The sequence below is a fragment of the Hyla sarda genome, chromosome 3 (assembly GCF_029499605.1).
Source record: "Hyla sarda isolate aHylSar1 chromosome 3, aHylSar1.hap1, whole genome shotgun sequence".
In the NCBI taxonomy this organism is placed as follows: Eukaryota; Metazoa; Chordata; class Amphibia; order Anura; family Hylidae; genus Hyla; species Hyla sarda.
This window is the reverse complement of record NC_079191.1, coordinates 373,307,813-373,335,311: the sequence shown is the minus strand read 5'-3', so window position 1 is coordinate 373,335,311 and position 27,499 is coordinate 373,307,813. Positions and strand designations below refer to the sequence as shown.

General features: G+C 44.1%; 1 protein-coding gene across 2 annotated transcripts in view; it reads right to left on the bottom strand.

The window, feature by feature from the left end:
* Positions 1–27,499, bottom strand: part of PLCB1 (phospholipase C beta 1) — a 750,135-nt gene that overhangs the window by 487,682 nt on the left and 234,954 nt on the right. For both annotated transcript variants that reach the window (XM_056567840.1, XM_056567842.1), the window contains exon 3: positions 8,956–9,024. In XM_056567840.1, coding sequence (XP_056423815.1) covers positions 8,956–9,024 — 69 coding nt within the window. The remainder of the gene's footprint in view (positions 1–8,955; positions 9,025–27,499) is intronic.

Here is a 27,499-nt window from a genome sequence, read left to right as displayed (position 1 = left end):
AGACAAAGCCAGAAGTGGATCCAGTAGGCAGGAGAAGTATGAGTCCTTCCTTTATATTTCCCATTCCTTTTGAATACACGTCTGGCTTAGGTTCAAGAACTGCAGAGGCAGTTTTCTACACCTATCCTTACAGCGAAAGGTAAACAGTGTAAAAAGAAGAGATTTTTTAAGCTTGCTGTCATGACTAAAAATCAATGGTACCGTATTTTTCGCCCTATAGGACGCACCGGCGTATAAGACGCACCCAATTTATAGGTGCAAAATCTAAAAAAATAAAGATCTTGAACCCAATAGTGGTCTTCAACCTGCGGACCTCCAGATGTTGCAAAACTACAACTCCCAGCATGCCTGGACAGCCGTTGGCTGTCCGGGCATGCTGGGAGTTGTAGTTTTGCAACATCTGGATGTCCGGAGATTGAAGACCACTGCATAGGAGGTAATACTCACATGTCCCCGCCACTCCGGACCGCTGCCCTGGATGTCGCTCCATCTCTGTCGCCGTGTCCCCGTCGCTCCGGAACGTCTCTGCTGCCGGACGGGTATCCTCGCTCTCCGTCGCCGCCATCACGTCGTTACGCACGCCGACGCACGTACGCGACGACGTGATGACGAGGAAGGAGAGCGCTGGCCATACAGGGGATCCCTGAACGGAGAAGACACCGAGGAGGCAGGTAAGGTCCCCCCCGGTGTCCTGTAAGCACTAACCCGGCTATTCAGTCGAGCTGTTCGGGACCGCCGCGGTGAAATCGTGGCGGTCCCGAACAGCCCCACTGAACAGCCGGGTTAGTGTCACTTTCCCTTCAGACACGGCGGTCAGCTTTGATCGCCGTGTCTGAAGGATTAATACAGGGCATCACCGCGATCGGTATTGTCCTGTATTAGCCGCGGGTCCCGGCCGTTGATGGCCGCAGGGACCGCCGCGATAGGTCTGTATTCACCGTATAAGACGCACCGACTTTTTCCCCCCATTTTGGGGAAGAAAAAGTGCGTCTTATACGGCGAAAAATACGGTAACTTTTATATGCTCCAAATGATTGTTAAAATATTGCTTTGGTCTTGCAAAAAACAACTCAAATAGCATGATTACTTTAAAAATATAAAAGTTTACTGTTGTCAGCGAAGAGGCAAGCAAACAAAAAAAAAAAAACCTGGCCTTAAAGGGGTACTCTGCCCTTAGACATGCCCCTATTCAAAGGCCGGCACTGTGGCGTTACAGTCCCGGAAATCTGGAGCTTTTGTGATCGTGATGTCACACCAAACCCCCTCCATTCATGTCTATGGGAGGGGCATGATGGCTAGTACAAAGTTCGCTCCGTGAATTGGATGACTGGGGTGCAGTGGCAAAGATTGCGGGGGTCCCCAGCGACCAGACCCCAGCGATCAGACATGTTATCCCCTATCCTTTGGATAGGGGATAACATGTATAACAGTGCAGTACCCCTTTATGGATGTCCCACCTCGGCCAGTGATTAGCTGAGTGGCAGTATGACATACTAGGCCCCGGTGTCACTTTGTCACTTTCATAGTAGTATGATACACTAGGCCCCGGTGTTACTTTGGGCCTAAGCATCACACCACAGCTCAGGAAGAGGATCGCATCTGGGAATTGGAGCAGGACATCTAAGGCACCACAGGAGCGCTGGAGGTAAGTACAGGTTTAATTTTTTATATAGGGGCATTGTCCTAAAAAATCCTCCCGCCAGATAACCTCTTTAGGGGAAGGGTCACACAGCGTATACACTGCCTAATCTTCTATGAACAGACACACAAGGTTTGGAGGCGGGCCCATTGTGAAATATGCTTCATATACCCTATGTGTGACCCTTCCCAAAGTAGGAAAATTGTAACAACCTAGATGTTGTACTGTTGCATTGTTACCAGTTTAGATTTCCAAAACATCTCTTTTTCCCCACAGAATATAATTATGCTTCTGTCTTGATCACAAAGGAGATAAGGAGGAGAAACAATGAAGGTTTTTTTTGTACTGTTATTATTTTGCCAAAAAAATCCCCGAAAACCTGACATACTTGGCTTTACTAGCTGAGCAGTCATTGTTCCTCAGAGCACGTAGTGACTATTTCGTATGTAGTATGTGACATGAAAATTAGTGTTATCGTGGTTCGGAAATTGACAAGAATGAATTGAAGAAAGTCCTAAAAACAGGGGATTATATATATCTGCAGCATGAAAAGGCTTAACCATGAAATCAGCTTTATATATGTTGAAGGTGGAAGACAACAAAGCTTATTTGGAAAAGGATTATAACGGAGAGCATAAATGGGATATAAATATACTGCTTAAAATACCATCTGGAGAGAGCTAAACAGGAATTTAGGCCTCAAGGGTTGCATTTCCTCCTGAGAAATTCCATAAGTACTAAAGGATGTCTTAGTAATTCTATGAACAGATGCTAGTATATGTTACGTTGAAATGAACTTGCCACCTACAGACAGAGGATGCAGCTATATATTCCACTACAACAACTTTAAAAGCCTTTTGTCCATTACGTCAACAATGTTCTTAGGTTGATATGAAGACTTCTCGTTCAATCAGAATAAGGAACATGATGTTACCACAAGCATAACTACCAGATAAACAATGTAACTTCTATTGGGCACTTAGGTTACGTTCACACATATGCAGATTTGATGCGCAGGATTTGATGCACAGGATTTTCTGCTGCAGATCTCAATGTAAACTAAATGACTGAGCACCGCTTCTAATCGGCAGTTACAAATCCTGCGCATCAAATCTGTGTAGGATCCTGTATGTGTGAATGTACCTTCAAAGGGATACTTCGCCCCTAGACATCTTATCCCCTATCCAAAGGATAGGGGATAAGATGTCCGATCTTGGGGAGGGCCAGCCGTTGGGAATTCTCGGTATCTCCAGCCTGGCACCTCGGCGTTCTGAACATTGGGCGGCAATGGTCATGATGTCACGCTCCCTCCATTCATGCCTATGGGACAGCTTGCCACACCCCTTCCTGTAGAAATGCAAGGAGGCGGTGTGACGTCACGACCACGGCCGAATGAAACCGGCATACCGAACATAATTGTTTAGAACACCAGGGTGCCGTGCCAGAGATCGCGGGAAGGTCCCAGAGGCCGGACCCCCCCCCCCCCCCACACACACACACACACAATCAGACATCTTATCCCCTTTATTTTGGATAGGGGATAAGAATTATAGGGGCAGAGTACCCCTTCAAAACATTCTTGTACTTTTCGGTAACTTTAAAGGGGTACTCCAGTGCTCAACGTTCAGAACAAAATGTTCCAAATGCTTAGAGATGGCGGGGGACTCGTGAGATCATGGCCATGCCCCCTTGTGACATCACGCCCCACCCCTTCAATGCATGTCTATGCCGAGGGGGCGTGATGTTGATCCGAACGCTGAGCACCAGAGTACCCCTTTAAGCTATTCAGGTAAAAGTAAATTTGACTCTATTGGTTACAGCAGCTATGGCTACATAGAGCATAACACGTTTTTAATGCCCCTACCTAAAAATGACTATTTATCTTTAGGTTTGTCTTTAGTTTTTAACACACAATAATCTTCTTATCCAAACTGTAACCACAATGTGAGCTCACCAAGCTATAAATATTATATGCCTTAAAACACATCTCCTAAGCCTCATCCATGTGTGCAAAATCCTCCCGGACATCTAAAAGCACTTTTGTCCAGCCCCTTGTGATAATTGGGTTACTTTCCTTTGTAAGAGGAACAAGACCATCTTATGTTTTATACAGTGGTGGGTGCAGAGTGACATCTTACTTCATAAATTTACTAGCCTTAAATACATCATCGGGAGGGCATGTAGGACAAAAAAGACTATAAGGACACAATCAGTGGACACGTTAGATTGTATTGCATAATATTTGATAATAATGACTTTTATTATACAGTATCTGCTATATGGAATATTTGCATAGTCTATCTATTTATAACTATGCACCATTTTTCAGGGATATTTAGACTTTTGTTTATGTATTATCCACTAACACCTACTGGGAGAACAAATACTTAACGTATATACTCGAGTATAAGCCTAGTTTTTCAGCACAATTTTTCGTGCTGAAAACACCCCCCTTGGCTTATACTCGAGTGAACTCTCCGTCTGCCAGTCGCTTCTCAGTGCTCTTCAACATGCAGACCTCCAGATGTTGCAAAACTACAACTCCCAGCATGCCCGGACAGCCGATGGCTGTCCGGGCATGCTGGGAGTTGTAGTTTTGAAACACCTGGAGGTCCGCAGGTTAACCCCTTCAGGACGGAGCCCATTTTGGCCTTAAGGACCGGAGCGTTTTTTGCACATCTGACCACTGTCACTTTAAACATTAATAACTCTGGAATGCTTTTAGTTATCATTCTGATTCCGAGATTGTTTTTTCGTGACATATTCTACTTTAACATAGTGGTAAATTTTTGTCGATACTTGCATCCTTTCTTGGTGAAAAATCCGTAAATTTGATGAAAAATTTGAAAATTTAGCATTTTTCTAACTTTGAAGCTTTCTGCTTGTAAGGAAAATGGATATTACGAATACATTTTTTTTTGGTTCACATATACAATATGTCTACTTTATGTTTGCATCATAAAATTGACGTGTTTTTACTTTTGGAAGACACCAGAGGGCTTCAACGGTCAGCAGCAATTTTCCGATTTTTCACAAAATTTTCAAACTCAGTATTTTTCAGGGACCAGTTCAGGTTTGAAGTGGATTTGAAGGGTCTTCATATTAGAAATACCCCATAAATGACCCCATTATAAAAACTACACCCCCCAAAGTATTCAAAATGACATTCAGTCAGCGTTTTAACCCTTTAGGTGTTTCACACGAATAGCAGCAAAGTGAAGGAGAAAATTCACAATCTTCATTTTTTACACTCACATGTTCTTGTAGACCCAATTTTTGAATTTTTACAAGGGGTAAAAGGACAAAATTTTTACTTGTATTTGTAGCCCAATTTCTCTCGAGTAAGCACATACCTCATATGTCTATGTAAAGTGTTCGGCGGGCGCAGTAGAGGGCTCAGAAGGGAAGGAGCGACAAGGGGATTTTGGAGAGTACGTTTTTCTGAAATGGTTTTTGGGGGGCATGTTACCTTTAGGAAGCCCTTATGGTGCCAGAACAGCAAAAAAAAAACACATGGCATACCATTTTGGAAACTAGACCCCTCAGGGAATGTAACATGGGATAAAGTGAACCTTAATACCCCACAGGTGTTTCACGACTTTTGCAAATGTAAAAAAAAAAAAAAAAATTTTACCTAAAATGCTTGTTTTCCCAAAAAAAAATTATTTTTAAAAAAGGTAATAGCAGAAAATACCCCTAAAAATTTGAAGCCCAATTTCTCCCGATTCAGAAAACACCCCATATGGGGGTGAAAAGTGCTCTGCTGGCGCACTACAGGTCTCAGAAGAGAAGGAGTCACATTTGGCTTTTTGAACGCAAATTTTGCTCTGGGGGCATGCCGCATTTAGGAAGCCCCTATGGTGCCAGGACAGCAAAAAAAAACCCACATGGCATATCATTTTGGAAACTAGACCCCTCGGGGAACGTAACAAGGGGTTAAGTGAACCTTTATACCCCACAGGTGTTTCACGACTTTTGCATATGTAAAAAAATTTTTTTTTTTTACCTAAAATGCTTGTTTTCCCAAAAATTTTACATTTTTAAAAAGGGTAAAAGCAGAAAATACCCCCCAAAATTTGTAACACAATTTCTCCCGAGTACGGCGATACCCCATATGTGACCCTTAACTGTTGCCTTGAAATACGACAGGGCTCCAAAGTGAGAGCGCCATGCGCATTTGAGGCCTAAATTAGGGATTGCATAGGGGTGGACATAGGGGTATTCTACGCCAGTGATTCCCTAACAGGGTGCCTCCAGCTGTTGCAAAACTCCCAGCATGCCTGGACAGTCAACGGCTGTCCGACAATACTGGGAGTTGTTTTGCAACAGCTGGAGGCTCCGTTCTGGAAACAGTGGCGTACCAGACGTTTTTCATTTTTATTGGGGAGGGGAGGGGGGCTGTATAGGGGTATGTGTATATGTAGTGTTTTTTACTTTTTATTTTATTTTTTGTGTTAGTGTAGTGTAGTGTTTTTAGGGTACAGTCGCACGGGCGGGGGGTTCACAGTAGTTTCTCGCTGGCAATTTGAGCTGCAGCAGAAAGTTTGCGGCAGCTCAAATTTGCAGCCAGATACTTACTGTAAGCCTCCGCCCATGTGAGTGTACCCTGTACGTTCACATTGGGGGGGGACATCCAGCTGTTGCATAACTACAACTCCCAGCATGCCCGTTGGCTGTCGGTGACTGCTGAGAGTTGCAGTTTTGTAACAACTGTAGGCACACTGGTTATGTATCACTGAGTTTGTGACCTAACTCAGTGTTTCACAACCAGTGTGCCTCCAGCTGTTGCAAAACTACAACTCCCAGCATGTACGGTGCATGGTGTACGGTGACTGCTGAGAGTTGTAGTTTGCAACAGCTGGAGGCACACCGGTCGTGAAACACTGAGTTAGGTAAAAAAAAACTCTGAGTTTCACAACCAGTGTGCCTTCAGCTGTTGCAAAACTACAACTCTCAGCAGTCACCGACAGCCAACGGGCATGCTGGGAGTTGTAGTTATGCAACCACCAGATGCACCACTACAACTCCCAGCATGCACTTTAGCTGTTTGTGCAAGCTGGGAGTTGTAGTTAGACAACAGCTGAAGGTACACTTTTCCATAGAAAGAATGTGCCTCCAGCTGTTGCAAAACCATAAGTCCCAGCATGCCCATAAGGGAATGCTGGGAGTTGTGGTGGTCTGCCTCCTGCTGTTGCATAACTACAGCTCCCAGCATGCCCTTTTTGCATGCTGGGAGCTGTTGCTAAGCAACAGCAGGAGGCTGTCACTCACCTCCAACGATCCAGACGCTGCAGGTCAGTCCCGCCGCCGCAGCTGCTCCTGGGGCCCCGATCCCAACAGGGGCGCCGGGGATCGGGGTCCCCAGCACCGGGGGTCGTCTTCCCGCACCCGCTCACGTCCTCCAGAAGAGGGGCGGAGCGGGTGCGGGAGTGACACCCGCAGCAGGCGCCCTGATTGGTCGGCCGGTAATCCGGCCGACGAATCAGGGCGATCGTGAGGTGGCACCAGTGCCACCTCACCCCTGCAGGCTCTGGCTGTTCGGGGCCGTCAGAGACGGCCCCGAACAGCCAGTAATTCCGGGTCACCGGGTCACCGGAGACCCGATTGACCCGGAATCGCCGCAGATCGCTGGACTGAATTGTCCAGCGATCTGCGGCGATCGCCGACATGGGGGGACATAATGACCCCCCTGGGCGATATGCCGGGATGCCTGCTGAACGATTTCAGCAGGCATCCGGCTCCGGTCCCCAACCGGCTAGCGGTGGGGGCCGGAATTCCCACGGGCGTATGGATACGCCCTCGGTCCTTAAGGACTCGGGATTCAGGGCGTATCCATACGCCCTATGTCCTGAAGAGGTTAAAGACCACTGCGGCCTTCATCATCATCCAGACCCCCCCTTTAGTTTTCTGCTCACCTCCCCTCGGTGGGATGGAAGGGTGAGCTGGTCCGGGCCATCTATGCTGCAGGGATTGTCCGGTGGGGAGGGTTCATCGTTCCGGGCTGTCCATCATCATCGGGAGGCCCTCTTCTCCGCTCCGTGCCGGCCCCGGACTAGTGACGTTGCCTTGACGACGACGCACAGCATGAACGTCCCTTCATCGTTCGTCAAGGCAACGTCACTAGTCCGCAGGTTGAAGAGCACTGATGAAGGGATTGACAGGCGGTGATGATGAAGGGGGAGGGGGGATGATGACCGTGGTCTGGATGATGACAGGGGGGGATGATGACAGGCGGTGATGATGAAGGGGGGGATGATGAAGGGGGTGATGATGACAGGTGGTGATGATGAAGGGGGGATGATGAAGGGGGGGATGATGAAGGGGGGGATGATGAAGGGGGGGATGATGAAGGGGGTGGATGATGAAGGGGGTGGATGATGACGGGGGTGTTAATGATGGGGGTCTGGTTGATGACAGGGGGGGGATGATTACAGGGGGGGGGGATGATGTACTTCCCACCCTAGGCTTATAGTCGAGTCAATAACTTTTCCTGGGTTTTTGGGCTGAAATTAGGGGCCTCGGCTTTTATTCGGGTCGGCTTATACTCGAGTATATACGGTAATTACCTCTTTTTTTTTTTTTATAGCAGACAAGGACCAATCCTCCATAGATGCTGTGCTGATTCTGGTCCCTGCTGCTCTTCCCTGCTTTCTGCTTTTTCTGATGTTTTATCTCAATCATAAAAAAGAAATATTCTGTAAAATAGGTATACAAAACCGGCAATATTTTTATCTAATAATATGCTCTATTAAAGTCTATGGAAAAATGTCCATTGTTAAAAAAAACAAATGCCTGACACTGGAGTTACAGAATTTTTTTTTTTTTTTTTTAATACAATGGGGAAGATTTATCAAAACCTGTGTAGGAGAAGAGTCACACAGTTGCCCATAGCAACCAATCAGATCGCTTCTGTAATAAAAAAAAAGACCTCTGAAAAAGGAAAGAAGCGATCTGATTGGTTGCTATGGGCAACTACACCACTCTTCCTCTAAATCTCCCCCAATGTGTGCGGTGATGGATGTTTTTTTTTTTGTGAAATAATCTGTGCACTGACAGACACTTTTCTATAGAATTTTATATGGCACATTATCAGATAAAACAATATGTTTATACCTATTTTACCATGTGTAAACCCGGCCCAAACCATGGAATATCATTATATTATGTAAAAACAATAGGCTGAGACAGTATTTATGTACAGAAAATTGATAGAAAGTATGTTTTATTGTATAGTAATTTATTTAGCAAAAAATATGGTACGGCAGAGTAATCCTCACATCACGTACTTTATATCCAGTAAGTAATTAAATCCTTACCTTTGGAGTTCTTGCGTGCTTTCCCCATCTGGCGTCTTTCACCAAACTTATATCCAAAAGTTCAGTCTCCTAAAGAAATAGAAAAGATGTATAAGGTTTAAAGCTTTCTTCTTCAAGCAATCAGCAAGATTTAGGGTCTATTCACATGTACAGTATTCTGTGCAGAATACTGTACGTGTGAATAGACCATTATAGATATATTTATAGATACCACCACAATTGTAATGACTTGGTGTTGATTATTTAAAGTGTTATTGCCATTAAAAACAACTTTTGACATGTCAACTTGATACGTCAAAAGTTGTTGAGCGTACCGGGGCTAACTCCTGGGAACAACTGCGAACACGCGTTATTATCCGGGGAAGTGGGCGGCATTGCGCTCTGTCCCCTTCCCCGGCCGGCTGAGAGTTCCCTACATTTATCTGCTGACTTATGGAAATATCCATTTCTCTGCTGCTCACTTCCCCGGCTAATAACTCAGGAGTGAGACCCACTGTGATTGACAACTTTTGACAGTAACGCTTTAAAGGGGTACTTCAGTGGAATTATTTTTTTTTTTTAAATCAACTGCTGCCAGAAATTTATACAGATTTGTAAATCACTTCTATTTAAAAACCTTAATCCTACCAGTACTTATCAGCTGCTGTATGCTCCACAGGAAGTTGTATAGTTCTTTTCTGTCTAACCACAGTGCTCTCTGCTGACACCTCTGTCTATGTCAGGAACTGTCCAGAGAAGGAGAAATTCCCCATAGCAAACCTATCCTGCTCTTGACAGTTCCTGACATGGGCAGAGGTGTCAGCAGAGAGCACTGGGATCAGACAGAAAAGAATTGTAAAAAGAAAAAAACTTCTGTAGTATACAGCAGATTATAAGTACTGGAAGGATTACGATTTTTTTTTATTTAAGAAGTAATTTTCAAATCTGTTTAATGTTTTTGGCACCAGCTGATTTAAAAAAAATATATATATATTCCGGAGCACCCCTTTAAAGCCACCGAACAGCACACTATCTTGCTTTTTTGTTTGACAGTACACTGACTAAATGGGCTTATGTTTTCCCTAGTCATTTATAGTCCCACCCTCCCCCTTTAAAAAATTAATTAGATTAAGGAATTTCCCCAATATGGAAAATTCAAAATGTTATCTATTTCACATGCAGTTTTCTTTTTTCCATAATTTCCAAATGGGCAGATTTAACTATTTAAAAATATGACTTAGAATATGTTCACAAATTGTTTTTTTAAGGTGCATTTTGAAATGTAAATTGCCCCTATCATGACTCAAAATCCACCTATTTTATGTATGTAATTGGTTCCCATTGAATTACATTGTGTGTAAATCAATAGTGTTCTCATGTACCACTTGAGGGACTCCGGCTTCCTTGGTGTGGCCTTCCACCTGGTCCCCAATCATACAACATCAAGAAGATCTAAGACAACGGAGTTACAGTACAGCAAAATGATTATTTATTTAGTGTACAAGTTGTCACGATGCCGGCTGGCAGGTAGTGGATCCTCTGTGCCAGAGAGGGATTGGCGTGGACCGTGCTAGTGGATCGGTTCTAAGTCACTACTGGTTTTCACCAGAGCCCGCCGCAAAGCGGGATGGTCTTGCTGCGGCGGTAGTGACCAGGTCGTATCCACTAGCAACGGCTCACCTCTCTGGCTGCTGAAGATAGGCGCGGTACAAGGGAGTAGACAGAAGCAAGGTCGGACGTAGCAGAAGGTCGGGGCAGGCAGCAAGGATCGTAGTCAGGGGCAACGGCAGGAGGTCTGGAACACAGGCTAGGAACACACAAGGAAACGCTTTCACTGGCACAATGGCAACAAGATCCGGCAAGGAAGTGCAGGGGAAGTGAGGTGATATAGGGAAGTGCACAGGTGAAGACACTAATTGGAATCACTGCGCCAATCAGCGGCGCAGTGGCCCTTTAAATCGCAAAGACCCGGCGCGCGCGCGCCCTAGGGAGCGGGGCCGCGCGCGCCGGGACAGAACTGAGGGAGAGCGAGTCAGGTACGGGAGCCGGGGTGCGCATCGCGAGCGGGCGCTACCCGCATCGCGAATCGCACCCCGGCTGGAAGCGGAATCGCAGCGCCCCGGGTCAGTGGATCTGACCGGAGCGCTGCAGCGGGGAGAGTGTAGCGAGCGCTCCGGGGAGGAGCGGGGACCCGGAGCGCTCGGCGTAACAGTACCCCCCCCCCTTGGGTCTCCCCCTCTTCTTAGAGCCTGAGAACCTGAGGAGCAGACTTTTGTCTAGGATGTTGTCCTCAGGTTCCCAGGATCTCTCTTCAGGACCACAACCCTCCCAGTCCACTAAAAAAAAAGTTTTCCCTCTGACCTTTTTAGAGGCTAAGATCTCTTTGACAGAGAAGATGTCCGAGGAGCCGGAAACAGGAGTGGGAGGAACAGATTTGGGAGAAAAACGGTTGAGGATGAGTGGTTTAAGAAGAGAGACGTGAAAGGCATTGGGGATACGAAGAGAAGGAGGAAGAAGAAGTTTGTAAGAGACAGGATTAATTTGACACAAAATTTTGAAAGGACCAAGATAGCGTGGTCCCAACTTGTAGCTAGGGACACGGAAGCGGACATATTTAGTGGAGAGCCATACCTTGTCTCCAGGGGAAAAAACGGGAGGAGCTCTTCTTTTCTTATCCGCGAACTTCTTCATGCGTGATGAAGCCTGTAAGAGAGAATTTTGGGTTTCTCTCCATATGATGGAAAGGTCACGAGAAATTTCATCCACAGCGGGCAGACCAGAGGGCAAGGGGGTAGGGAGGGGGGGAAGAGGGTGACGGCCGTACACCACGAAAAATGGGGATTTGGAGGAAGATTCAGAGACTCTGAAGTTGTACGAGAATTTGGCCCATGGAAGGAGGTCTGCCCAGTCATCCTGGCGGGAGGAAACAAAATGTCGCAAATAATCACCCAAGACCTGGTTAATTCTTTCTACTTGTCCATTGGACTGGGGATGATATGCAGAAGAAAAATTTAATTTAATCTTGAGTTGTTTACAGAGAGCCCTCCAGAATTTAGACACGAATTGGACGCCTCTATCCGAGACGATCTGCGTAGGCAACCCGTGAAGACGAAAAATGTGTACAAAAAATTGTTTAGCCAACTGAGGCGCTGAAGGAAGACCAGGAAGAGGGATGAAATGTGCCATTTTGGAGAATCGATCAACGACCACCCAAATAACAGTGTTGCCACGGGAAGGGGGTAAATCAGTAATAAAATCCATACCAATCAGAGACCAAGGCTGTTCGGGGACAGGCAGGGGATGAAGAAAACCAGCGGGCTTCTGGCGAGGAGTCTTATCCCGGGCACAGATAGTGCAGGCTCGCACAAAGTCCACAACATCCGTCTCCAGAGTAGGCCACCAATAGAAGCGGGAGATGAGTTGCACAGATTTCTTGATGCCCACATGACCTGCAAGATGGGAGGAATGACCCCATTTGAGGATTCCGAGGCGTTGGCGTGGAGAAACAAAGGTCTTTCCTGGAGGAGTTTGTCTGATGGAGGCAGGAGAAGTGGAGATCAGGCAGTCAGGTGGAATGATGTGTTGCAGAGAGAGTTCAACTTCTGAGGCATCCGAGGAACGAGAGAGAGCATCGGCCCTAATGTTCTTATCGGCAGGACGAAAGTGAATCTCAAAATTAAATCGGGCAAAGAACAGAGACCACCGGGCCTGGCGAGGATTCAGCCGTTGGGCAGACTGGAGGTAGGAGAGGTTCTTGTGGTCGGTGTAAATAATAACTGGAAATCTTGATCCCTCCAGCAGATGCCTCCATTCCTCAAGTGCTAATTTAATGGCTAGAAGCTCTCGATCCCCGATGGAGTAGTTCCTCTCCGCCGGAGAGAAGGTCCTAGAAAAAAAACCACAAGTGACAGCATGCCCGGAAGAATTTTTTTGTAGAAGAACAGCTCCAGCTCCCACTGAGGAGGCATCAACCTCCAATAGGAAGGGTTTGGAAGGGTCAGGTCTGGAGAGCACGGGAGCCGAAGAAAAGGCAGACTTGAGTCGTTTAAAGGCGTCTTCCGCTTGAGGAGGCCAAGACTTGGGATCGGCATTTTTTTTGGTTAAAGCCACGATAGGAGCCACAACGGTAGAAAAATGTGGAATAAATTGCCTGTAATAATTGGCGAACCCCAAAAAGCGTTGGATAGCACGGAGTCCGGAGGGGCGTGGCCAATCTAAGACGGCAGAGAGTTTGTCTGGATCCATTTGTAGTCCCTGGCCAGAGACCAAATATCCTAGAAAAGGAAGAGATTGGCACTCAAACAGACATTTCTCAATTTTGGCATAGAGTTGATTGTCACGAAGTCTCTGAAGAACCATACGGACATGCTGGCGGTGTTCTTCTAGATTGGCAGAAAAAATTAGGATATCGTCCAGATATACAACAACACAGGAGTATAACAGATCACGAAAAATTTCATTAACAAAGTCTTGGAAGACAGCAGGGGCGTTGCACAGGCCAAAGGGCATGACCAGATACTCAAAGTGTCCATCCCTGGTGTTAAATGCCGTTTTCCACTCATCCCCCTCTCTGATGCGGATGAGGTTATAGGCGCCTCTTAAGTCCAATTTAGTAAAGATGTGGGCACCTTGGAGGCGATCAAAGAGTTCAGAGATGAGGGGTAGGGGGTAGCGGTTCTTAACCGTGATTTTATTAAGACCGCGGTAGTCAATGCAAGGACGTAGGGAGCCATCTTTTTTGGACACAAAGAAAAATCCGGCTCCGGCAGGAGAGGAGGATTTACGGATAAAGCCCTTTTTTAAATTTTCCTGGACGTATTCCGACATGGCAAGAGTCTCTGGGGCAGAGAGAGGATAAATTCTGCCCCGGGGTGGAGTAGTGCCCGGGAGGAGGTCGATAGGACAATCATAAGGCCTGTGAGGAGGTAGAGTCTCAGCTTGTTTTTTGCAGAAAACATCCGCGAAGTCCATATAGGCCTTAGGGAGACCGGTTACTGGAGGAACCACAGAGTCACGGCAAGGGTTACTGGGAACCGGTTTTAGACAGTCCTTGGAACAAGAGGGCCCCCAACTCTTGATCTCCCCAGTGGACCAATCCAGGGTTGGGGAATGAAGTTGAAGCCAGGGAAGTCCAAGGAGAATTTCCGAGGTGCAATTGGGGAGGACCAAAAGTTCAATCCTCTCGTGATGAGATCCGATGCTCATAAGAAGGGGCTCCGTGCGGAAACGTATGGTACAGTCCAATCTTTCATTGTTTACACAATTGATGTAAAGGGGTCTGGCGAGACTGGTCACTGGGATGGTCTTGCTGCGGCGGTAGTGACCAGGTCGTATCCACTAGCAACGGCTCACCTCTCTGGCTGCTGAAGATAGGCGCGGTACAAGGGAGTAGACAGAAGCAAGGTCGGACGTAGCAGAAGGTCGGGGCAGGCAGCAAGGATCGTAGTCAGGGGCAACGGCAGGAGGTCTGGAACACAGGCTAGGAACACACAAGGAAACGCTTTCACTGGCACAATGGCAACAAGATCCGGCAAGGAAGTGCAGGGGAAGTGAGGTGATATAGGGAAGTGCACAGGTGAAGACACTAATTGGAATCACTGCGCCAATCAGCGGCGCAGTGGCCCTTTAAATCGCAAAGACCCGGCGCGCGCGCGCCCTAGGGAGCGGGGCCGCGCGCGCCGGGACAGAACTGAGGGAGAGCGAGTCAGGTACGGGAGCCGGGGTGCGCATCGCGAGCGGGCGCTACCCGCATCGCGAATCGCACCCCGGCTGGAAGCGGAATCGCAGCGCCCCGGGTCAGTGGATCTGACCGGAGCGCTGCAGCGGGGAGAGTGTAGCGAGCGCTCCGGGGAGGAGCGGGGACCCGGAGCGCTCGGCGTAACACAAGTGCCTTGGATTTTCTTGCTGTTATTGAATTTAAAGGGGTACTCTGCCCCTAGACATCTTATTCCCTATTCAAAGGATAGGGGATAAGATGTCTGATCACGGGGGTACCACCGCTGGTATTCGGCATTTGGGTGCAGCTGTGGAGGCTCGTGATGTAACAGACATGCCCCCTCAATGCAAGTCTATGGGAGGGGGCGTGGCACCGTCACGCCCCCTCCCATAGACTTGCATTGAGGGGGCATGACAGGGATGTCATGAGCAGGCGTTGTCGTAATGTTGCGAGCCTTCGCCCCTCACCGGATGTCTGGGGTGCCGCAGGAGTGATCAGACATTTATCCCAGAGTACCCCTTAAATGGGCAGAGTACCCCTTAAATGGGCAGAGTACCCCTTAAATGGGCAGAGTACCCCTTAAATGGGAAAATACTACACAGTCCACACAGTGAACAGTTAACTCCTGGAGTTCTGTAAACAGCGTAACTTGTGGGGCTACGTCATCTGCGCAACTCCTATGGATGTCAGGGGGCTTATGCAAATTGCGTAGCTCACCAACTTTGGCTGTATAGGCTTCCCATATACCTACGGCAGCCACAAATAGGCCAAACCGGGTGGGGAGAAATATTTAAACAAGGTGGAAACACCCCTTTAAGGAGAAAATCTGAACTATAAATGCGCAAATTGAGATCAAATACTAACAATTAACATCTTTATCCATATATTTCACACCAAGGGTTTTTCTTATTTATCATACAGTGTGATACCTTATTTACAGCTGAAAAGTAAATTAACAGCCTGTCAAGGATATAACCGGAACTACTGATATGTACAGGTTAGTCCTTTTGGTAATAGCTTTAATGCATACTGATTTTTTTTTCTTGGTAACAGACCAAGGGGATTTTTGAAACATTAAATATGGGTAAACTGTGCTCATATTCATTTCCATAACTTTGAATTCTGAGGCTTTTAGAATTCTAATCTCCTGACAGGATTACTGAGTTGTGACATATCAAACACCTTTATTAAAAAACAGTTAACTATCCGGTGGAATGGGGTAGAAAAGCACAGATATATCATAATTTACTATGCCAATTGATTTAGTAAATGCTAGTAAAGCCACTAAAGTTGTGACCCATATATATATATATATATATATATATATATATATATACACATAAAGTAAACATAAAACACTTGCAACCATAATATAAAAAATTCTATAAGGCCATGTTCACACAATGTATTTTTTGAGTGAAGGGGGTCAATGTGCAACACTGCAGCTTCCTACCAGGAAGAGCTCGATATATTCACTAGTGGTTGTAGGTGGTACTGCAGCTCATTCCATTCAAGTAAACAGGTCAATCTATAATACAGATGCTAACAAGTAGACGTATGTCCTACGGACGTCTTGTAGGTAGTGAAGCGGTCCCAGTGCTTGCACAAGTCAGACCTCCACCAATCCCATAGTAATGTCCTATCCTAACATGAGTGTCATAAAGGCATGTGAAGGCTTACAGGTCATTCATGCTCTACTTGGAATTTTGGGAAGAAAGGATATGCAAAACAGCTCTCACATCAACTTTCATGTATCTTTTCCTTAAAAAGTCCAAATAGGAGTCTTGAAAACAGAGTGGGAATGTATGCCAAGCCAGAAAAATACCCATCTTAAGACAGCTATTTAAAGGATATTGTAAGTATCACTAGCCAGACGGTAATATGTTCTGTACTGACAAAGGGCAATAATCCTGAACAGTTGTCTTCAAATGGGTATTCTTTCCTTCTGGAGAGATCTCTGGCTTGGCATACATTCCCAGTCAGTTTCTAAGACTTCGAGTTGGAGTGAAACATTGTCTGTTAAGGGGAAGCTACCTGAAAAGGTGGTGTGAAAACTGCTTTACATATCCTTTCTGCCCATCACAAGTGAATAACTATTGTTTTAAAATATGAGAATAAAACACATAGGTTTCTTAAATTTCACTATCCTGCCAAAATCCAACATTTTTCAGGTTGAAATGCATCTCATTTTATTGCCTATTACTCATTAGTGACAAAAAACAAGTCACATACGCACTAGATACATTTATCGACAGTCAATACATAATTATTAACTTTGATTTGCAGAACTGCTTTATGTATTTCTCCTTCAGAGAGTTCTCCTTCAAGAATCTCGATCTGGAAGCAATTATATTTTTTTTTTATTAAAATGAAGCGACAGTATTACTTCTAATCAGCAAACAGATCACAGCATGAAAGAGCACATTAAATTCTCATTTATAAAATAATACGCCATGCTAAACATTCACTGTCACAAAAGGGCAGAACAGAACTTATGCTGGAATAATAATAAAAAAAAGATCCACAGAAAACTATGAACTAATAAGTGTTCGTGGTTTATCAGAGCATCGACTAATTCTTATAATGTATTCTCATATCATATTGAAAAATCCTCCTGGGTATTGTTTATTTAACTATTTCAAATGAACTAGGTTTATCTGTAATCCATTTTATTATTTACTATAAGCAAGTCATTTCTGACTCTGTAAACCCCATATCTGACTGAAGCATCACATGACAACCTGACAGCTACATGACGCACTTTGTTCTCCAGGGTCCCTGACTACAGATGCTTTTTTTTTTTTTTTTGTCTCCGCACTTTCCAGCCTGTCCATGCAAAGCATCTCAGGAGAATCTAAGAAGCATTGGGGCGGCCCACCAGCCCTGACAGACCAATCTCTCCCTCAACACAAACAGGAAGAAATAAATTGAAGGGGTACTCTGCCCCTAGACATCTTATCCCCTATCCAAAGGATAGGGGATAAGTAGTCTGATCACAGCGGGTCTGGCTGCTGGGGACCCCCGGCAACCTCCAAGCCGGCCCGCAACCTCCAAGCCGTCACACCGCCATTCTGGACATTAATATTCAGAACACCGGGTTCGGTCGGCTGTGGTCATGAAGTCACGCCACGCCCCCTACATTCATGTCTACGGGAGGGGGCGTAATGGACTGTGGTCGCTCGTCACATGGTCACTCATCGTGACGTCACAACCAAGGGCACACAAACCCAGCGTTCTGAACATAATTGTTCAGAGTGTCAAGGTGCCGACCCGAAGATTGGGGGGATCCCAGCAGCCCCTCGTGATCAAACATTTTATCCCCTATGCTTTGGATAGAGGATAAGAGGTGTCTGGGGGTGGAGTACCCCTTTAAATGAGTACTCCGGCGAAAAACATCTTATCCCCTTTACAAAACACATCCTCAATCTCCAGGCTGGCAACGGCAAATCCGTAACACAGAAGCTTGGAGCTTCCATGTTCGTGACGTCCCCTCCGCCCCCTCCATTCATGTCTATGGGAAGGGGCATGACAGCTAGTACATAGCCATCACGCCTCCTCCCATAGACATCAATGGAGGGGGCATGGTGGCTGTAGTCGCCAGTCATCCAGCACGTAGCGGAATAAGATGTTTTTCACTGGAGTACCCCTTTGAGTTACAAATATCACCAATAGAAACAATACCAAACTTAGTAGATAGGTATGTGCAGTAAAAATTGTACAATACCAAAGAACATATATAATAAAGTGCATGTAACAATCTTAATTCTTTCAGTACATATCAGCTGCTGTATGCTCCAGAGAAAGTTGTATGGTTCTTTTCTATCTGGCCACAATGCTCTCTGCTGACACCTCTGTCTGTGGCAGGAACTGTCCAGAGCAGGAGAAGATTTCTATGGGGGTTTGCTCCTACTCTAGACAGTTCCTGACACGAACAGAGGTCTCAGCAGAGAGCATTGTGGTCAGACAGAAAAGAACTATACAACTTACTCTGGAGCATACAGCAGCTTATAAGTACTGGAAGGGTTACGATTTTGGAATGGAAGTAATTTAACTTTCTGAAACCAGTTTATTTGGGGGGAAAAAATTTTCCACCACTGTTTTCCACCTCTTTAAAGGAGTTATTCAGAAATTAAAAAAAATAAAAAATGAGATAATTTCTTTCAAAAACAGGTCCACATCTGCCCCCAGGTTGTGTGTGGTATTACAACTTGGCTCCATTCATTTCAATTGGACTAAGCTGAAGATCCACAACCAACCTGGAAACAGACAGGGATCAGTTTAAAAAAAAAAAGAAAGAAATTAGCTGTTTTTCTCTTCCTGGACAACTTCTTAGCCATAGCTGTTCAGAGTAAATCACAGATTGTTGTGATAGTGCCGTATTACAACAGGGTTCCGGCAGCATGAAAATAGTGACAGGTTCCCTTTAAATAAATTCAAGGAAAGGGCTGGGACATATTCGTATGTATTAAACGATCACACTTTATAAAGTAAAAGAGGACACGTGATAATAATCTCTGTGTGGGTAAGACCTCTTAAATGCATAATCGTGAAATCAATTGTTCTTTTTGAATAGACCTTGTTAATATTGACCAGCAACTCTTTATTTGCCAAAATGATGACAGTCATAATCTATTACCTCACCATAGTTACATGAGCAGCTGAGCTAATGGTGGCGAGCGCCATTGTTTGCTCCAGTTTGGCGGTAAAGCATGATTAAAACCTGACATGTAATACCGATGATGGATTGTGTTTGTTTAATTATGACTGAGACGTCCTCTGGTCTCTAATTGTTAATGTATATTGCTCTAACAAGAGACATTATTCTTCACTGTAACAAATAATACAATCAATAAAGTGTTAAACAAATTAGACTGTATGATCTGATTATAATAAACCAAGGGGCAGGGGAATAGACCATGATAGAAAGGGTTTGAATGCAGAAAACCTTAAAGGGGTACTCCACTGGCCAGCGTTCAGAACACTTAGTTCCGAACCCTGCGGGGGTCGACCACGCCTCCTTGTGCCATCAGGTCACGCCCTGTCAATATTAGTCTATGGGAGGGGGTGTGATGGCCGCCACGCCCCCTCCCATAGACTTGCATTGATGGGGCGTGACCTGATGTCACAAGGGGGCGCGGTCGACCCTGGCAGTGTGCACACAACGTCGCTGGACAGTGGAGTACCCCTTTAAGGGAATTAAGGCTCCTAATCATAAATATTATAAAGTACAGGAAGGATTAAGATTTTTTAATAGAAGTAATTTACAAATCTAAAAAAAGAAAATAGTTTCCCCCACCTCAAGGCTCGTGTTTAAATTATTACAAAAATAATGCAGTAAGACCGTGCTTCAATTATTCTATTATTTATTAAAATTTATCATATAAATGTAAGTTCCACTCTCACAGGGCCCTTGTGGGAGAAGGAAAATATTTAGGATACATATAAAATAAAATATAAAACAGTAGAACAATATGTCACTCAAATATTATTAGTGTAATTAGATGTGTGGACAACAAATTATACTAGATGTAACTGTCCTTTAGTTTGTAGCAACAGTTGCTATAATGTAGTTATATTGTCTCTGGTGACTGTAGACTGTAACAAGTGATATAATGAGTATAGATCTATTACCAGTTCTTAATGGTCAGCAGTTGCAGATATACTTGCAGGAATGTGTGCTGGCATGCACAAATGGCGGCTGGTCCTGACAGCACAGGACCAGGTTTATACCGCCCGATGTATCGAGGAGATGGATGCAGAGCTTCGTGGTGGCTGGTCCTGACAGTGCAGGACCCAAATTATGTCGCCCGATGGAACCAAGAAAGCGAATGCAGAACCTCGTGTTTTCAGCGTCTGATGTCAGAGTTCATGCGGACCATAGAGATTAGAACTGGTTTTGCCCAGACTTAGATGCAGGTAAGTCCTGGGGATGGATTGCTCATTTGGAGCCATGGATACAGTCCAGAGAATAGTTGTCCAAAATCTTGGTAGTATAATTCTTTAAATAATGAGTGACATATAAAACATGAAATAACTAGACGCGTTTCAGGGTACTAAATCTCTGACCCTTTCTTCAGTAGTCTGAGCGGCAGTGTGAGCGGCTGAGCGGCAGTGTCAGTAGACTGAGCGGCAGTGTGAAAACGCTTCAGGACACAAAATTCTTCACTACATCGGGGCCGAAAACGTCACACTGCCGCTCAGTCTATCGCCAGCCGAGTTGGACTGCGCTGCGGCTGGTGATTGGCTGATTCATCCGACCACCGGCAACCAGGAAGTGGATGGCGGCGGAGACCAGAGTCGGTAGCCGGAGGCCCCGGGGAGCGGAAGAAGATATGTACATCTTTATTTTTTTACTGCCGGCACTATGGGGGACAATTTTTATGGTCTGGAGTTCTCTTTTAAAGAAGAAGTTACAGGCCTGTGAGAGCCAGAAATCTTGGATACGGACCCATCGTGATCCGATGTAACAAAGGGCAGGGTAAGATCATTATTGATTTGAATGTGTATCTTCTAAATAGGTAGGGAATATGATGCAGGGTCCTGATATGTTTATATTTATATCTACAGGATATCTAGAGACATCTTATAACCAACCATTTGGGGCATACTTATTGTGTGTGGCGGTTCTAAATGTGAACCCTCATTGAAAGGTTAGACCATTAACTATTAGTGTTCCTTGAGAAACCCCAGCATCATAGGGCGGAAACGCGTTGGAACAATTTTAAAGTAGGATCTTTTTATTTTTTCTCACAAAACATCACATGGTAAACATTGATGACTAGGTGTGAACCACAACTTCTGCATATATCAGTCATATTATTCTTTTTGATCAGGCAAGGTACAGAATTGAATATCTGAGCTGAAGTTATTTGTGGGGTATCAGTTATCCTAGAATCAAAGTGGTGGTGATTTTATGGTCACGTATTTAGACACTATAAGATATGGGATATTATTGCTTTTTAATGCAGATCAATAAACGTTATATATTTTAATAGGAGGGAAAATATTATCCTGTGATATAGTATGTGTGTCCAAATACTTATTTTCCACCATAATTTGCAAATAAATTATTAAAAAAATCAGGCAATGTGATTTTATGATTTTTTTTTCTCATTTTGTCTCTCATAGTTGAGATATACCTATGATGAAAATGACAGGCCTCTTTTTAAGTGGGAGAACTTGCACAATTGGTGGCTGACTAAATACCTTTTTGCCCCACTGTATGGGCCATAGTGTTGTTACGTAAGCATATCCCTATTTACTGTAGGCTTAAGAGTCCTTTGGGCTGTCTTACTTAGCAAGTCACATCCATTTATGAATGCATGCTCATGCGTAGGCTGTCAATCAATGAGTGACCCAGCCCACTGGACTTCAAAGCTTAGTAAAAGCAGACATTTGAATCCAAAAGTTACTATGAATCTGTTCTCACAAAACTTTATTTAAATCTGCTCAATCCCTCTTGTGGGTAACAAGAGGGCTGTGTTATTCGGCGATGGACAGCTCCCGCTAAACACAAAAAGTTGTCAGTCACTGAGCAGGACCACCCACTTGACTACTTAGCCCGGAATGAGCATTTGTTTTCATGAAAAAATGACAGGATATCCTTAAACTTTTCCCACAAAACTAGATATCAATCTACTCAGAACCTCTTGCTCTATAGGACCGGATTGCAAATTAAGAATGCATTAGTTACATGAAATGCCATATACACCCTATTTAATGCAGTAATGCCTCTTATGCCAGTTATGTCAATTCATGTCCCATCTGCCATTCATGCCACTGAGGGACCAAGCTCTTGAACACCACAGTGTCTCCTGAACCACTATATAGGTACTGCACAATGAACAAAAAGAAATCCAAAAAAGAATAAGAAACCTGAGGATGCCATTAAGCTATTTTCAGGTTTATATGATTATTGAATACATTTATAAAAGTACACTTTCCTTTCCAGCGCTCCAAAATAAGCTTTCAAGAGCCTCACTTATGAAAAGAGACACGAGATTACTGGCAAGAAACCCCTGTTTTTTCCGATTCAGGGTAAACACGAATATAAAATATTCAGGCCAAACTGCTTTTAAGGTCCTCCAGCCAGGGTTTGTTTCCTTCATAACTCCAATCAGAAGCTTAGAAAATAATATTTTAATATTTATTGCAAATGAAGTAAGGCATGAATTATACATTAAACATCTAATATATATTTTATTCTGCCAAACTCGATTTCCTGCACTAGTGGGGAATGAAAGCCCGATTAAAGGCCAAAAACTTCTTTAAGTGTGTCAGTGATTCCCTATTTTATCACATTATACATTCTGACAGTCCATTGAAGGAGGACTAAAAAAAGAGAAAAAAAGAAATAATTTAAAGGGGTACTCCGCCCCTAGACATCTTATCCCCTATCGAAAGGATAGCACTGCAGCACCCACCTGTTGCCTTACTTCCGGCAGCGCTGGACGCTCTCATCCTAACGCCTCACGACCACGGTGACGTGAGATCGTGACATCACGACTCCGCCCCCGTGTGACTTCATGCCCCGCACCCTCAATGCAAGTCTATGGGAGTCTATGCAAGTCTACTTTTAGAGGGTTTTGCTTTTACATAGTGCACTTTACGGTAAAACTGACATGATTTTTTTATTCCGTGGGTCGATACAATAAAAAAAGAAAAAAAAATTTCTGCTATTATACTACTTTTAAAAAAGAACAAACAAAAATAAGTATGTTTAACATTTCTCTATTGACTCCTATAACTTATGCCTGTCTGTCTCAGCATGCTGGGAGTTGTAGTTTTGCATTGTGCAGTAGGCACTAAGACAGAGCAGGGAATGAAGTGAATATTAATAAGCCGGCCCGGGCGCTGGCGTCACTGTGCCCGAGGCCGGGATCATAGCTCCGCCCATGCCCCAGACTAAACATTTGCATATTCAGTAAAATAAAGATATATCCAAACGCAGCAATGGATCCGGACATAAAAGGTATCATTTTAATCAGTGTCACCCGCACTACCAGCCACAGCCAGTACTGCTGGTTAGTGCAGGTGAATTTAGTGACAGATTTCCTTTAAACCTGTGATGTAGTGCTGCTAATTAAACGCGTGTGAACACAGCCCGAGACAACTGAGCTGATGAAGCTGGGTTTATCAGAAAAATCCACAATGATACAGGACCGGTTAAATGACAAATTCAGCTCTGCTCCATCTGTGTGCAGCTAACAGGTGCACAATAACCCATTTTCATTATGAGGAAATCTATAGACATGAAATGTGTGGTAAATGACTAAGCGGGCCTGTTTAATTAGGCATGGTCCATAAATATGACAACATATTTCGGAGGCAGCCTTGTTCTCGCGCAGACTAAAAGAATAATCTGAGAAGACTCAGAGCGCAATTATTTCTGCCTTATTATAGAAGCTAAAAGAAATTTGTTTCAAGTTATGCAAAGCAGATGCTTCTAAAATATTGATGAAACAGACTTAAAGATCCGCAGAAAAGCAAAAAATGTATAATTCAGCAGCCTACAGTGAGTGCCTGCCGAAAAATATACTAAACAAATTTGCGCTCATAGAGGAAAATAAATGACTAGCCAAGTTTTATTTGTCTTGCCACCTGTCCAACTCTGCAACTAATACATGGTAAACATAAGTTATACAAATGTAAAAACCATCTGTTTAGATACAGAAGATACAGAGTATGGGTACACCAAACAGATTCCATGAGATCCATGGAGACCTTACACGTGTATCTATGAGGAATTGCCATTGCCATCTCAACCAACATTTTTTCATTATCACGCATCACTACAGAAGCTGATATATTGTTACTAATAGATCATTCTTCATATCATGTGTGTCATAACAACCATCGCGTCATTTGTCATCAGCAGATTATGTCTTTACTGGGTTATGTACAGCATGGTGGGTCCATACTGCACCTAGAGTGATGGCTTCTCTCCTTCAAAGGCTATGGACACCTTTGGCATGGAAATAAATTAGTTTACTTATGTTAGTGGCTACCATGAGTTGAAAAATGTTGCATTAAGTTTGAGTCTAAAATCTTAATTCCCTTATTCCCATATTCCTTTCATGAAGTTTGCAATTGCTCCTAGATTCAGACTTTTCTCATATAGCCTCTTAGTAATACAGCCTGGACGTGAGGTCTGTGTGATCAGGAGTCTACAATTTGCTGTGGCTGCTCTCTTTTCTCTCTACACTTGTGTTTAACTAGAGTTGAGCAAGCCGAGCCCCCCAAACCTGAGTTTGATCCAAACTTAAGGGGGTTTTCGGCTCAACGAACTTTGGAACATTGTCAGGTTCGGCTTGTGCAAACCTGGAAATGTGGAGGCTGAGCTGTGCTCGCAGCTGACAGCAGTTAGCGCTAGTTAGCTCCTTGGGGCTGGGTTGTATATCTTATACAGACATCTTTATGGCTGTACAATGTATACAGCAAAGAGAGTGATACTTACCATCTTACCGCTGGTCCAGGCCTTTTCTTGTTTAGCCTTGCCTCTGGCAATTATATCACGAGGGGCTACATAAGAAGAGGGCCAGACCAGCGTCAAGATGGTAGGTACCACCCTCTACAGAGAGTAAACTAGGGCTGATCAGATATAACTGTGACAGAAGAGTTATTGCAGTGCACAGCAGCCATTTCACTGCCCATTCATAGAAAACTTGTTCGCCACAAACAAAACTTTTTATATGTATAATCTATGCTACCTGCCTTGTATCTGCTACCCCATAACATATATCTATCTATCTATCACCTCCTCCCCTTTCCTGTTGTTATATCTAACACTGGAAGAAGGGGGCGGAGAGTTGAAAGTTGCTAGAAACACAAGCAACTAGGGATGTCCCGATACCAATACTGGTATCGGTACCGGGACCGTTATTGGACTTTTGCACGAGTACTTGTACTGATGCAAATGTCCCAGATACCTAATCGGACCCTCGCCGGCAGGTATCACGGAGGGGTCAACCTATGCAGCGCACCCAACAGATGCAGCGCACCCAACTGCGCGTGTCATAGCCCGCTGCTGTGGCTCATGCTGGACATCACCGATCGGTGAGCAGCAGTGATGTGCAGCATTAACCTTTTAGATTCCACGATCAAAGCTCATTAACTCAGACAGCCTATGCCGATAAATATAGACTACAACCTTTCCCCACTGTATAGAGAATAAATCTATATGTGTATTTGTATGTGTTTTATCTTAGTACTCCGTAATAAAAGTTAGATCAAAGCTCATTGCGGCATCTAAAAGTCCTGAAGTTAACTGCCAGTTAGCTCAGGGATGCTGATCGAGATCACTGCGATGAAATGGCGGTGTCCCGATCAGATGTGAGGAAGGCTGGAGGTCCCTTACCATGCTCCATGCTGTCCAAGCCATGGCAGGCAGTAGTAAAGGAGCACCTATAACATTGATCAATACTATGTTATGGCATAGCATTGATCAGTTTATGCAGCCTACAGATTGCATGTAATAGTGCCCTATGGGGACTAAAAAAGTGAAAAAATTTGTAAAAATAAATAAATAATAAATGTGACTTAACCCCTTCCCTAAGAAAAGTTTGAATCACCCCCCACTCTTAAATAAAAAAAAAATAAAAAATGTAAATATAAAAAAGCCCTACCTCTAATAAAACAAAAAAAACACCCCCTTTCCAGAAAAAAAAAAAAAACCCTGCCACATGACGTAGAAAAAAGTATTGGTAATTGGTATCGGCTAGTACTTAAAAAAAAGTATCGGTACTCGTACTTGGTCTTTAAAAAAATGGTATCGAGACATCCCTATAAGCAACTCTCTTATTGAGCCTGCCATCATTAAGGTTTTACTTCTCTTTTTGTAGATTTGGTGAGACATGCTGTATACCTTGTTAACTACTAGCTGCCCTTGAGGGTCTGTGTTTCAGTTTGCCTTTATCTACTATTTTTAGGCCTGTGTGCCTTCATGTTGGGGAAAAAACATGTTATGTAATTTTGATATTGTTAATAATATCAGATTTACAAAAAAATAAAAATAAAACACAAACAACTCTCTGAAGGTTTTTTTTTTTACACTGAAGACAACAGATAGCTAGACACTATTCTCCACTTAAAAGCTTTCCGCAGAAGCAAGATGATGGGAAATGTTTAATGTAGACTATTTAGAAAGCTGCTTAATGTTACATTCAAGAAACACCTAATGGAAAAAATTAACTATATAGAAAAAGGTCCCTTTGTCCATATAAGCGCTCACAAGACAGGAGATGCACCCAGGTAGGCTTCTGGTAAGGCCTAGTATAGTAACCAATAAGGCAAGCAGAAGAGATCTGAGCTACAATATGAGATGACCAGACAAGAACCACCTGCCTCTGATCTAAACTGTGAGAGACCAACACCCCGCAGCTGGGAATTGTTGCATGAAAAAGAAGTCATATTGGGGAATTTAAAAACTATACGCCAAGCAGGTCAGTGTCTGTAATAAAGGAACAGTACATAGACAGCCTAGCGTTATCAAGAGATAAAGGTCCACACCTCAACAGTTAACAACAAACAGGAAAACACTTGTGCAACATTTTACAATATATAGTTTCAGTGTCAGTTCCACTCCTATTTTTGGATTACAAAAACTAATGCACAATAGTGACCAAAATACTTTAGTGGGAAAGTGGCCTTAAAGTGTACCTGTCGTCAACAAAAACTTTTTATATACTGTAGATAATAACATTACATTTATATTTGTAATATACATTGGTAAAAAAAAAGTGTATATTTTTGGGTGAAAAAAAGCTGTCTCTGCAGCTATTGCCTGTGTGTCTCTATGAGAAGTCCAAATACAGGAAGTGAGGGCAGGACAAGCAGGGCTCTGTGCAGGCT